We start from the raw sequence: 13,015 nt of genomic DNA, 5'->3' as shown, positions 1-13,015 counted from the left end.
TGATTTGTATAAGAAAACCGATGTCGGACCTAGTTTAAATGTTGTTTTTCACCTTTTTAGATGCATTTACAGTATTTTACAATTAGACCATGATTGATTCTAATTATTTGCCTCACTTAGTCCTTCCCAGCTGATGGACTCATTTGTCTTCTAAGCTTTTCCTGGGGTGGTGGTGGTTCTTGTGGTTGCTACATGCATTAGCAGCACCCAAAGTCGATACAAAAAAATTAAGAGAAGGCTATTACTATGCTTACAATGACTATTGACTGATCAGATGAAATCTTAGAGTGGTTAAAAGAAAAGTTCACTCCCTGCAGAGTTATGGTAGACTTAATTTGCAGTTATGTGTTGTTTTTTTAATATTATTTTTGTCTTTTGCAGATTTTGGATCCCAGGACTGCTACGACATTCCCAGATCATTCCCCTCAGACAAAAGTTGCTCATTTGACTTCAATGAAAACTTCAGTACCTATTTAGTAAGTGATGCTTTAAGGGTCACTGGTTTATCATTCTCATATAAAAACTTATGCTTGTTCAGTCAGTAGCATGAAAAAACATTCAAAAATTTAGGACTAGTAAAAGCTCATCAATCTATACAGTGCAATGGAATTATTACATTTCTTTTCTTCATTATAGAGTAATAAAAGGAGATAAAAATCCAAGTTTGTGATTTAAGACAATGTGTCTCAAATGCACTGGAACTGGTTAAATCGTTTGGGTCTTTCGTGCAGCCAAAGTTTGGAGAGTTCAGGAGGAGTTCTCATGGGGGAGTCACTTTCGGATCAGGCAGTATTCTCTCAACTCGACTGCTCGTACATTCGGACCATGCAGTGGTTTTTGTTTCATAATGCGCCAAATGTTTTCAGCTGGTGACAGCTCTGCACAGCGGGCAGGCCGGTGCTGCAGCTGTGCTCCTTACCACAGAGCCACGCTGTTGGTAGAAATGTGGAACGTAGTTTGTCATCGTCTCTCTTCAATTGCCAAGGCTTAACCCTGGGAAAAAAAAAGGATGCTATCCAATCGAGATATAATTTGCTTCAAAATGAAGATATTTTTCTTCCTCTTGCATGAATACCAGAACTGTTCCTGATGTTGTATAAGTTTCTGTGCAACGTCACCGGAGCGGCACGTGCTCAGCTGTTGTTGTCTCCAGGAAGCAGAGCCAAATTACTAAACAGAGATAAATAGGAGCTTCAAAGTGCACCAGCTCCTAAATGACTGCTAAAACTGTTTCTCGTTCTGAAACGTGTGCAGCTCCCTCTCTGAACCTCAAACCTCAAAACAGTTTCATGTTTTTTTTAAAGGCTTTTATTTATTGGAAGTATAAAGAATCAAATCTGAAGCATCCATCATGCCTGTTCCCTCGTGTACAAACCTGTTGTGGCAGTATTGTGATCCAGCTTTTAGTAGTTTTTTTTTTTCTTTTTAAACATTAACAGTGTTGTTGAGTTCAACCTTTGTGCTGCCACAGCCTTTTAGGTTCTCTCATAAACGAAAGCCAACAAAATGTGAAAGCTGAATGTGTTGGGAATTAGTTTTCTCCATTTGTCTCGAGTTAGGAGGCAGTCTCGCACCAGTTATTTGTATTTGTTTTGAAAAAAAAAATATGCCCTTTGACCCTCAGAAAAACAAAGGAATGATGCCAGTGGGAAGCCATTCTGCAGAGGACATTGAGCAGAACTACGTCCCGATGAGCGTCAACTCCCCGTCACATCACCACTCGAGCAGTCTGCCAGAGCCGATGCACGACACAAACTATGTCCCCATGACCCCAAGCACTATGGAGTTCTCCTCTCTGGGGAAACAGGTCCCCCCACCCGCCCACATGGGCTTCCGCTCAAGTCCGCAGACACCCCCTCGCAAGCCAGTGCCCGGAGATTGCCAGCCACCGCCCGTGGACCGAAACCTCAAGCCCGATCGTAAAGGTGAGCGCTCAACGTGTGTGCGTCTGACTTGTTTGGTGTGTAATCTGCGTGTTTATGGCTTCGTGTCTGGATTGAGCTGGAGTTCGTTGTTGCTCTTAATGCTATGTGTTGACTCGTACCACAACTGATCGTGCTTTGTCTCACACAGTCCTCCAGAGTCATTTTATAGATGTCATTATTAATGTGGGGAAAATGTCTCCTTTGGTTTGTCTGGTGTAATTAATGCCACCGTGTTCCTCTGTGCATAGTTCGCTGCCCGCTACGTCCTTCTACATCAGCTAAAGTTGACCACTTGTCAAGTGCATATTTGCCTCGAGCTCCTGAAAAACTCTGTCGGGCATTTTGGAGAGGGCTAGTCCTTGTGCTGTGGAGTGGCCAAAGCCTGGAGAGATCACCTCCTTCCCCTTTTGTTCCCATCATTTGAATGGAGCCCTTTGATTAAAGACCTGATTGCAAGGGCATTTTGAATCAGGGCACAGTGAAAAGACCAAGCTGAGGCAAAAAAAAAAAGAAAGAAAGAGAGAGAACTGAAGAATGGCAAAGTGCATCACACAGGCTAATCAAAGTCAGACTATGAGTGTAACAAGAGAAAATTGGACATATTGATAGTGAGGAACATTTTCAAATTAGGATTTTGACCTTTTGTCTGCCCTTTTAAGCACGACTGCTCAAGATTTTACATGGCAAAATATAAAAACTGACAAGTTAAAGTAAATCTAGATACTTAAACAATTACTCCAAATAAATTGTTCTTTAGGACCACCCTTAAAGCTCTTCTCAACTTTGACTAAAAGGCTAAAAAGAACCTGGTTTCACGATACTCTGACTATCTTTCGAACATTTGGTGCAGTAAAGAAGTTAAATATTTTTGCGATAATCAGCGTAATCAGATAGTCTCCCTGTCTACTAGACACTATGTTCCTTTGCCCTTTTCTCCGGTGGGCTTCTTGTTGTGACATTAGATTACCTGAAGTAGTCTGTAACAGATGATGGTGAAACTGACCTTCGTCCCAATGCACCTGCCATAAAATGGAGTCCGTTGAGATTGTGGATTTAAGCTACCTCAGTCTGTGCACAGCAGCGTTTTGTATGAAAGAAATACAACTAGGCCAGTTTAAAACGCATTAAATTCTGAATATGAACAAATATCTTCTTGTCCTTTAATGTTTTTGTGACACTTCAAGTGAAGCTTAAAACGAGTGAAATTTTCTCCCAAAACAGCACTTGGTTACGGAGCATTCTCTTTTTGTCAGTAGATATTTACAAATAATATCCTCCAGGTTGTTGGATGGAGGCGTTTGAACAAATAAACTATGAAAGATTACATTTGATCTGCTTTATAAAACAGATCAGTAGGGTTCGTTTTGTACATGTAAGGGCATAAAAGTGCTATTTAAAATAAGTTGCAGCTGTGTATTTTTGAGAATTTGTTTTCAGATGCATTAGATTAAGTTATTCATTCCTTTTGTTGTAACTGCACATTGTCAGTTAACAACATACCTGCCATGAACGATGATTAATGATACACATTAAAAGCGCTGTGACATTACACCGGGATTGTGTGTGAGAGGTACATGCAGCTCTAGTCTACTTTTTAGAGTTTTAGTTAAATGAAGACAAAATTATTTTAAACTTTTAAACAGGTATTTTTAACATCTATTATTAGAGATTAGCATTGCTAACTCTATAAGCAGTCTATGTAGTTCTTAGATAGTAAGTACAGTCTACCTTATCTTGAAAATGTCCAACATTTTCCAATAAAACATGTTTTATGACAACTATTGTGTCATACAGTCTTCCTGTTTCACTCTGAAGTCTTCTTTCTCCCAAAGCTGGACTTGTGTTGTCAATTATTTAAGAGGCTATAAAACTACAGTTTTAATTTAGTGGCCTATTTTCTGACTCACCTTTCAGGTATTACAAAGACCTGATACTGAGTCATCTTCTTTCAGCAAAAACTTCCACACAATGTCGGGTTATTGCTAGCGCGAGTTAGCTGCTTTGCTGTGGTCTCTTCACTGACTGGAAGAAAATAGGATTTTTGAGCGTTGAATCAGTGGTCCCAGGCTGACAACTTTCCAACTCCAGCCGCCAGTCAAGTGATTGGTTCATCCCTAAAAGATTTAATTATCACATGCCTCCTTGAATTTTCTTTGAATGTTTTTTTTTGTTTTATCATGAGCCATGCAAAGTTTTAGACTAATTTAAAATTTCTGAGCTGCGTTCATCTTCCGTGCATGTTTTCTTTCTTTTCCCCTCCACTTTGGCTCTCTCAGCTGTATGCCATTTGACTGGTGTGTGAAGTCCACCGTCAATTTTATGCCGTTTCATTTTAATCAAAAATCCCGTGGCACTATTTGGATTTTTCCTCCTAACAGCACTTATGCAAAAACGTTGTCTTATTGACAAGATGCTCCTTTTCGCTGCAGATTGGTATGTTCTTCTCAACATGACCCGATTTCTCAGCGTACACTCAGTGCTTACACACAGCTCATCGTGCATGCACAGCTGTGATGTCAGTCTTTGAGTGGGTAGCCGTGGTGCATGGAGTGAGGTGCATGTTGGGCAGTTCGAGCCTGCTGTTGTCATGACAATCGTCCTCTTGAGTTGTGCTGCTCAGAGAAGTGACTGGGTGTACGTGAGGGCGTCGCTTCGCTGCACAGCACCGTCTTGTCTTTTGCTTTGCATGGCAGATCAGGCCTCAATTGTTGTGATCACCAGAAATTATTTTTATTTTTTTTTGTAATAAGCCAAGTCTTCTTTCACCAATCAGGTCAGAGTCCAAAAATAAGAGCAAAAGGTGTTGTATTAGAGAGAACCGACTCTCAAACCATAGGTGAATTCCCAAGGGGACGACGTAAGGGTAGGTACACCACACTGACCTGTGTTTGTGCATCTGAACACTTTTCATTCTTTGACCTGTCCACAATTCTTCATCTAGACTCTTTGCATGTCGTTAGAAAGCGTACTGGATGATCCCGTTTCTTGTTTTGCAGGGCTTTGTGTTCAGTTACATATGAAACTGTTTCCATTAATTCAGTCTGACTCCAAATCCTAGCAGGAGATGCATGCTGTGTCCTCCTTATGCACTATGGATTTCACAAAGGTCAAAATAACTCCTAGCACTAATATGATTTCTTACATGCAATCATAAAACAAACTAACATGTGTTTTTCCTGAACCTTTTTTATATTCTGGTTTTTGTATTGCACCATAAACATAATAAAATGCAGCAGCCACAATGTGGTTTTTGTCCCTAAAAAGCTCACGTGCCTTTAGAACACAGTGGACGGCTCCTCAAGAGGAAATTAAACTACAATATAATCTAATGGAGGGGATCTTATGTTACTAATCATATTAAATTCTGTGTGCATGCAGTATATTCTGCACTTAGATTAAAGTATGGAGGGGGTCAGCAGGGGGGCCATTTAGGTTTTGCTCACCTGAACTGCCACAGTTTTTGCAGGCTACATGGCTACATGCACATTTCTACACTGCACAGAGAATGTGAAGCCTATGCCACGTTGTGCTGAATTCGGGGTTAATCTTTTTAGATTGTGGAAGAAAACCAGAGAACTCAGAGAAATCTGCAGTGAGGCTAATATGCTGTGCAGTCCACAGCAAATCTTGACTGTCAACATTTTTGTTGTCAAAATATTGACTGATAAAACCTGCTACTTGTGTTTCCATAACACGAACAAACAGCTGAGTGCATTTAGAAGCGTTACGATGGGTTAATTTAAATTAGTGGGTCAAAAAAAACAATAAGTGTTGCATCCTACAAGGAATCAGATTTTGGCTTAACACCATTTTAATCAATTTGCAGATCTTCTGCTCAGGTTTTCTCATTCCTTAGCAGCTCAGCTCAGATCAGAGTGGTATGGTTTCTCTTACCTCTTAGCCAAACTAAATGCAGTCAGCGAACAGCAGTAGGAAGCTCAGCTGGGGGAGGTTGATGTTTTTAGTTCGACATGGAACTTAGCGTGGCACACCTTCACGTTTTCTACAGCATTGTTTATTTTTATAAGGTTTAAAGCACATCAAAGTACACAAAACACCAGTGCTGGACTAATGCATGACGAAATCTCAACCCTCAACGAAGTGTTACATTAATGGTTGTTGTAGTACTGATTCCATCTTAAGTAGCGACTGACCGGTACGCCCTTTTTGGTTTAGGAAGACCCGCTCCACTGGAGATCAAACCCCTGCCAGAATGGGAGGAGCCCTGCGCGCCTGTTCGCTCACCTGTCACACGGTCGTTCACTCGAGAGTAAGTATCCTAAATGTTCTGCTGCGTTTCTCTTAGTTCTGTATTTTGCTAACATCTGAGGGCATGTTCTCACCGCTCTGCTTACCTTGGTTGTACTTAAAAGTGGGGTTTTGGTTTCGTAATTGCCTCATAAAATGTAGATAATGTGCATCGTCTTACCTGGTTATTATTTGTTGGCAACAAAACAAAAGCAGCAGAGATTTCCTTTCACAAGTTCAACGAACTCTGGTGAGAACATGCCTTTTTTGTAGTGAATACATTTAATTTAACACTTCATGCATTACTGTAGTCACTTTCTGACCAAAATAGCTCTGATTATACAAACAGGTCTGGGATCTGCCTGGAGGCTGTATTACATTAGAGTCAGTTTGTTGTCCTGTCTGAGACAGGGTCTGTGTTTGTGTATCCATACTGCAGAGAATCCCTCCCCCTCATGTGGCTCCAGGTTTTACATCTGGGGCCGTCATGTCTACGTTTTGTTTCTAAGCATGTTCTACGTGGAAGTTGCTCTGTAAACGTTGTGAATGCTGCTCAGTCTCCCTAGGTTGCCAATGCCAGCGAGACCCCCGTCAGTGCATAGCATGGCCTCCAGCACTGACTCCGAGGAGTACGCTGAGAATTATGTAGACATGGACCCTAATATACCCACAGACGAACCAGTATGTAACACACAACTGCTCTCTAATCAAAGAAGTGACATAATTATCCTTTTCTGTACTTATAAAAAAAATCAGCAGGATTTTGATTTAATTTGATCATTTGTGACGTTTCTACTTTTCTGAATCTGTCGGTTATTTCAGTGAACTCTACAGACATTTGTCACAGATGCACCGTAAAAATATCAAATGTAGGATAAAGCATAGTACGTTTTAAGAAGAAATTGTTATGATTGTTTACAGATACTGTTAAGAAATCTAAAATTCCAGTCAATTCTCCTCTCACTGTCCATCCTACGGTCATACGGTGACGTGGACATACTACTGGCTGCAGATGGACTCCTCACCACTTTAACTCTCTTCTTTGCAGTTTCCTCTTGTCCTGCTGTTCAGCTTCCTTTATCTTTAGATTTTCCTTCATTTGCTTTTTTAGGTGTTTTTTTATTTATTTTGCCATCCAGTAAAATGAAATAAAGTTTCGTCTCCTTTAGTCATTTAAAACAGATCACAGAAATCCTAATAAATTGGCACTCTAAAATCTAACAAGAACTGTCATTTTAAGTTGTCCTCAAGGATACTTTCACTTCCTGTTCACATACTGGATTTGCCATTTTCTGATTTTACTTGCTGTGAACCATTTTATTTATTTTATTTATTTATTTTCAGTTGCTTCAATGCAATATACTGCCTTCCTGCTCTTTCATAACCCATGTCGATTTCTTTCCCCCTAGTTTCCCATCTCTCTGGCTTCTTCAGGCTCTGGCTTCATTTTCTTTCTTCCTGCATTTTAGTCTTAACCATCTGCTCTTCTCTCTCCTTTTTTTTTTTTTTTGTTTGTTTCTCCTTTGCAACTACCTCCCTCTTACTTTGTGTAGAGAGGAGTCCTTCTACTGCACAGTCCCCATCACCCCTGTAAAGAGGGAGGTGGAGGAACTTGACCCCATAGAGGAGGTGAGCAGGGTTGCCGGGTTAGACACAAATGGCTTGCCCTGTCAGAAAGCCAGAGGTCGCATCTTTCAGGTTTTATAATTGGAGAATAAAGTGTATGACATAGACTTTGCTGTGGTAATATCAGTCCTCGACACCAACTGCAAGATGTGCCTGGGATATAAATAATGCAGGGATTTTAGAAAGTTATATAGTGGCACTTTCAGTCAGTATGTACCATCTTAGTTCTAATAATGCCACCTTACTCGTAGTACATTATTAACTCTACCCATAGAGGCTGTCCAGCTTACGTCAGATAATCACTGGATTTATGTTTACCTGCATTGTTGAACAGCAAGCTGTCTTTCTTATTAGTTCATCACCTTGTGGGAGTCCTATTAAAAGTACAAACGTTTCCATTTAAAACGGGGAAATGATTTCTTGTGCTTGGCAATAAGCCGAAGGAATCATTAGGAGGACAAAACAAACCTGCCTTTCAATCATACCTAGAAGAACGACTCAGAACGAAGGTCTAAATGGATTTCAGTGACAACAGTCTATTTTTAGTGAATCTATTACTCTTTTAATTTTACACAACAACTTGACTCAGACCTCTCTGCCTGGCTTAAATCTGTTTGTGGCTCTTCACTCTCCTTGAGCATACAAGAGGAAAATCTTCACTTGAGACCCTACTGTAATATTTCACATTTTAAAGTTGAGATGTCTTTTGGGAATGATGCAAAGGCGGGTTTAGCTCGTCCCCCTGGTGAGTCTTACAGCCCACCGCACACCACAAAATAATCTGAATTTAGTGGTAGACTTTGTACTTTTCACGGAAATCACACAAGATGACAAACTAAAGGAAAGAAATGCCCAACAACGCAGATAAACGGGGATCCTGCGATGCTCTGGCATACGCTGCAGGTCCAACATGTACGGAGTTGTCACAATACCACAATTCTTTATTTTCTATTAGGCTGACTTGCAGCAGAGGAAATGCCAACATGGTTAAGACTTTAAAACAAGTCGGAGCTCCTCCACTGTGATGCAATCTAAGTGATTTTGGTTTAGTAGCCACACGGTGACTCACCGACTCATAACCATCACTCTCGCAGCATCCGTGGACCACAGTTTTGACAGGAGGTTTACGTGGAAATTCACACTTTAAATGTTAAAATCCACAAATCTTCTCTTCCCTACATGGAATCTAAACTAAATTGGAAAGAATTTTGGTTATTGTGACAAACTATTAGTTAGATATGAGTTGTTTTCTTTGTTTTATGCGGGGGCAAAAATAGGAGAAAAAAACCTTTGTCCTGGCTCTCACAGATAATGAAGATTGCAGCGCCCATACCTACAGATGGTGGGAGTAGCCCTATGGTAAAACCGAAGGGTGATAAACAGGTGGAGTACCTGGATTTGGACCTTGAATCTGGCAAATCTACCCCACCTCGGAAGGTAGGCGTTCATCCCCGGCAGTGTGCATCTCGCCGTCTCGCTTTTTAGGAGCTCAAAAAGTTTTCAAAATCAACTTTTGTCTTTTCCTAGATGAAAAACGCCGGAATCGACAATAACGCAGCGTCAGAGGAGCGCGTCGACTACGTGGTTGTGGACCAGCAACGAACACAGGCTCTGAAGAGCACCAGGGAGGCTTGGAGTGAAGACCGCCAGTTAACAGAGTTGGACACCCCCTCCAAAGTATCCAAATGAACTTGGGTTCTTGACTACCAACCCACGTTCCAAACCCCACCCCCCAAAAAACTGCTGGGCCTTTGACTTTAGTGTAGGCACTGGTTTGTGCTCTGGGCCTGTCCTGTTGCGCCTCAACAGTGGATCCTCGTAGCCACCTCTCTGACTTTAGCTTACACTGCTGCTGGGCCTGGGAGAGCACTGTGTGTACATTCGCAGACAGCACGGGAGCGGGCCAGGAATAAGCTTTACGCATTCTGAAAGCAGTTTGAATTGATCAGACTCGTCTTCATGGGAGGGAGGGGGACTTATGAACTTGGAACATTCACTGCCTCTGACATGAATAAAGGGCTTTTCCCCCCCTCGTCTTTTCTACTACCTTCAGGCTGATCCAGCGTTAACCTTTCTTTAAATTGTTAGGCTGTTTGGTGTTGTTTTGAAGTGTAAACAAAATCACTTGATAACATAATCCCAATGATTTGTCAGCGTCACACTACTAGGTACTGTGACAGGTTAACAGTTAACAGTGTTGATTTTTATTTTTATTTAGTTTCTGCTGTTTTTTTTTTAATCTGGGCAAGATTTCAAAGGAGCGTTGATCAGTTTCATGATTTCTTTCTTTAAAAAGGATAGTTTGGCTCTCGTGAAGTAGGATTCTTTGGAAAGATTTTGAACAGTTATTGTCTTACCTGCTGTAGATGGCTCACTTTGGAGAAACGGGGTTTGATTCTGACCGGATTAATGAGCTGACCGGCAGCTCAAGCAGGACCAAATCCAAAGTGCTGCCCTCTTATCCACAAACTTCATATTGGTTCATGCAAATACTATTTTATAAGCCTTTACGTGACATTCAGTTTTGTATTAGCAATATAAAGGTTTATAAAATAGCGTTTGCACTTATGTTGCACTTTGGGCAAGATTACCATCATAACTTTGCCGGATTAACTGCATAATGTGAAAAAAAGGATGATGTAAAGGTTTGTAAAATCAAGTTCTATGAAACATTTGCGATTCCACTTAGGTCTTGGCCTTGCTTGGACTGGCCATTAGCTCGTGAATCCTGTCAGAAATGAACTTTATTTTCTCCAAACAGTTCACTCAGAAACCACAGCTAACGCATTAATTGGTCATAATCCACAGAACCCCACCTCAAAAAGTCTGAACGGCTGCTTTAAACCACGGTGCAAAGCTCAAGGTGATCCCACTCTTCAAACTGGGAGCATAGTACGACCGATTTTCATGTTTCAATCAAAAGGCATTTATAAACTAACCAAGTGCTAAACTTGAGCTTTAGGTTCACTTAAAGTTTTTTGGTTTTGTTTTGTTTTCCAGTGAATATGATCTAATTTCCACGTGTTTTCAAAGTGAAAATCTTTAAATCCGCTATTATGGAAATGCAAAAACTGTACAAAAGTGTTGTGTATAGAAACAGGAAAAAGTGTCCTTTATTTGTATGAACTATCCACCATGTTTTGACTCAAAGGTGTCCGAATTCTGCAGGGTAGAATTCTGTACCCGTCTCAGATGGTTTCAGGACTTGTGATTAATGAAATGATTACTGTGAGTTTTAAAGAGCGACAGGTGTTTTTTTTTTTTTTTAAATATATATATATATGCAGAAGGTGTCACAGTTGGGTTACAGAGAGAAAATCAGGTACTTTGTTTTTTTTAAAGCTTACTAATACAACTTTTCATCTAATTTATTTCTCAAGTTATTTCATCAGGTCGATGTCACGACCAGTTTTAGTTGAGTGTTCTTGATTCAAGCGGAGGAACGTTTGCTTCAGTTTGTTTTTGACCTGCACTGGTAATTTAGTCAAGACGTTTGTTTCCCTCTTTGCCTGACTCTCTCTCTCTCTCTCTCTCTCTCTCTCTCTCTCTCTCTCTCTCCTCTTAAGTTTAATTTATTTTAAACTGAACTGGCATACAGTTTGGAGAAATTGACTGCCTCGTGTAGTTGGATGCAAAAAAAAAAAGAAAAGAAAAAGCTTCGAGCCAGTCTCCACAGACCTACTCTTCACTGACTTGTCGCCTCTGGTTCTGAAATCCCAACCATGTGCTACCACACCAACAAGTCGTCGCTGTACATAGTTTTGCTATCGATTTTATTAACGCGTATCTTTTTAAAATCCGCCTAAGTGTTGTTTTTTTGTTTTTTTTTACTTCACTCTTTCCCTGTCGCGGTTTCTTTGTGATACGAAACTGCAGAACTGATGACGCTTTTATCTTTTATAACGAATCTCAACTGAAAAGTGAAAAAAATTGAAAAGAGGACTAATAAAAAAGCAGCCTGTAATACACGGATTGTCTTTATTCAACACTGTTTACGGCATTTTAAATGAACTCCTTTAGTCACTTTAAATGTACAGCTTGTTGTGTTTATGACTCCGCTTACAGTTTTTGACAAGGTTTGACTCACTCATGGCCTTCTTAAATATTTAACAAGAGTTGAGATTTAATTAGTCTTTTTCAAAAGTGGACAAGTCATTTGTAGCTTTTCATACGATCCTATCTCATCTAGATGGCTAATATGACCAATAAAACCAAATGTTTATTATCCAATCTGTTATGGGTTGTACATGACCCTTTTGTGAACTAAGCAAAAATTCAAAAACAAAGTGTTTTTGTTTGTTTGTTTTACAATTTAGAGTTTGAAAGAATGCTGCAGAGTCAGGAAATACAAGTTTCTGGTATCTGTTATGAACATATAATTATAACAATATACTAAAATTAAACTCCAAAGTTTGGTCTAAGCTCCTCTGAAGGAATGATTGCTCAAAGGGTAAGAAAATCTGAGGGGAGTCTCGGACATGGACCGTAAAATTTCCCTCATTTTATAGCAAATGTCACATTCACAGCTCAACACTAACTATTACTACTGTGGCCCTTTTACCACTTGACTGTTTTACAACAAATGTTTGTCACACAAAGTTTAGATATCAGTATGTGGACGTCTTAAAATAAATACAAAATGCAGTAAAAAATGACAAATAATAGTGTCGAAACATTTGTTGGTATATCATTAACACTATAATCCAATCAAAAGTATGTTAATCCAAGCTTTCAATAATCCAGACTCTGCCATGAAAGTTGACGGGTGATATGCATTCTTTAAATGAAGCTAGCCCTTTGTTTTTATCAGTCTATACAAAGAGAAGTAAACAGTTTATCCACTATTTGTCTTATCAATTTTAGTTAGTTAGTTAGTGGCCTATTAAAATGAACATTTTACACAAAAAGAACCAAAGGTTATATAACTACATGTGTAAAATACAAGAGAAATCTGAAAATAGTATCTATATTATGAGAACTTTTTTAAATTTGAATTTCACCTGGATCAGCTATAACAGCAACATGTGCAGGATGCTTCACTAGTAACTAATGAAGGTTGGGAACAATTATAGTTAAGGTAAAGGAACCAAACAATTTAGTTAAATGTTAACTACAGGTGCTGGTCATAAAATTAGAATATCATGAAAAAGTAGATTGATTTCAGTAATTCCATTTAAAAAGTGAAACTTGTATATTATATTCATACATTACATACA

The 13,015-nt window shown here is 39.6% G+C and overlaps 1 protein-coding gene across 7 annotated transcripts in view; it reads left to right on the top strand.

The window, feature by feature from the left end:
- Positions 1-11,767, top strand: part of gab1 (GRB2-associated binding protein 1) — a 50,608-nt gene extending 38,841 nt beyond the window's left edge. For 4 of the 7 annotated variants that reach the window (XM_017406441.3, XM_017406434.3, XM_017406464.3 and 1 more), the window contains 7 exons: positions 382-476; positions 1,625-1,925; positions 4,699-4,788; positions 6,102-6,195; positions 6,731-6,854; positions 9,108-9,236; positions 9,327-11,767. In XM_017406441.3, the coding sequence (XP_017261930.1) occupies positions 382-476; positions 1,625-1,925; positions 4,699-4,788; positions 6,102-6,195; positions 6,731-6,854; positions 9,108-9,236; positions 9,327-9,488 (995 nt within the window). In that variant the 3' untranslated portion in view covers positions 9,489-11,767. Of the gene's footprint in view, positions 1-381; positions 477-1,624; positions 1,926-4,698; positions 4,789-6,101; positions 6,196-6,730; positions 6,855-7,726; positions 7,803-9,107; positions 9,237-9,326 lie in introns of all 7 variants that reach the window. The other 3 variants (XM_017406473.3, XM_025004361.2, XM_017406449.3) reach the window with 2 other exon arrangements.
- The last annotated feature ends 1,248 nt before the right edge of the window (positions 11,768-13,015 follow it).

The sequence above is a fragment of the Kryptolebias marmoratus genome, linkage group LG3, assembly GCF_001649575.2.
Source record: "Kryptolebias marmoratus isolate JLee-2015 linkage group LG3, ASM164957v2, whole genome shotgun sequence".
In the NCBI taxonomy this organism is placed as follows: Eukaryota; Metazoa; Chordata; class Actinopteri; order Cyprinodontiformes; family Rivulidae; genus Kryptolebias; species Kryptolebias marmoratus.
This window is presented reverse-complemented; position numbering and strand designations above follow the sequence as displayed.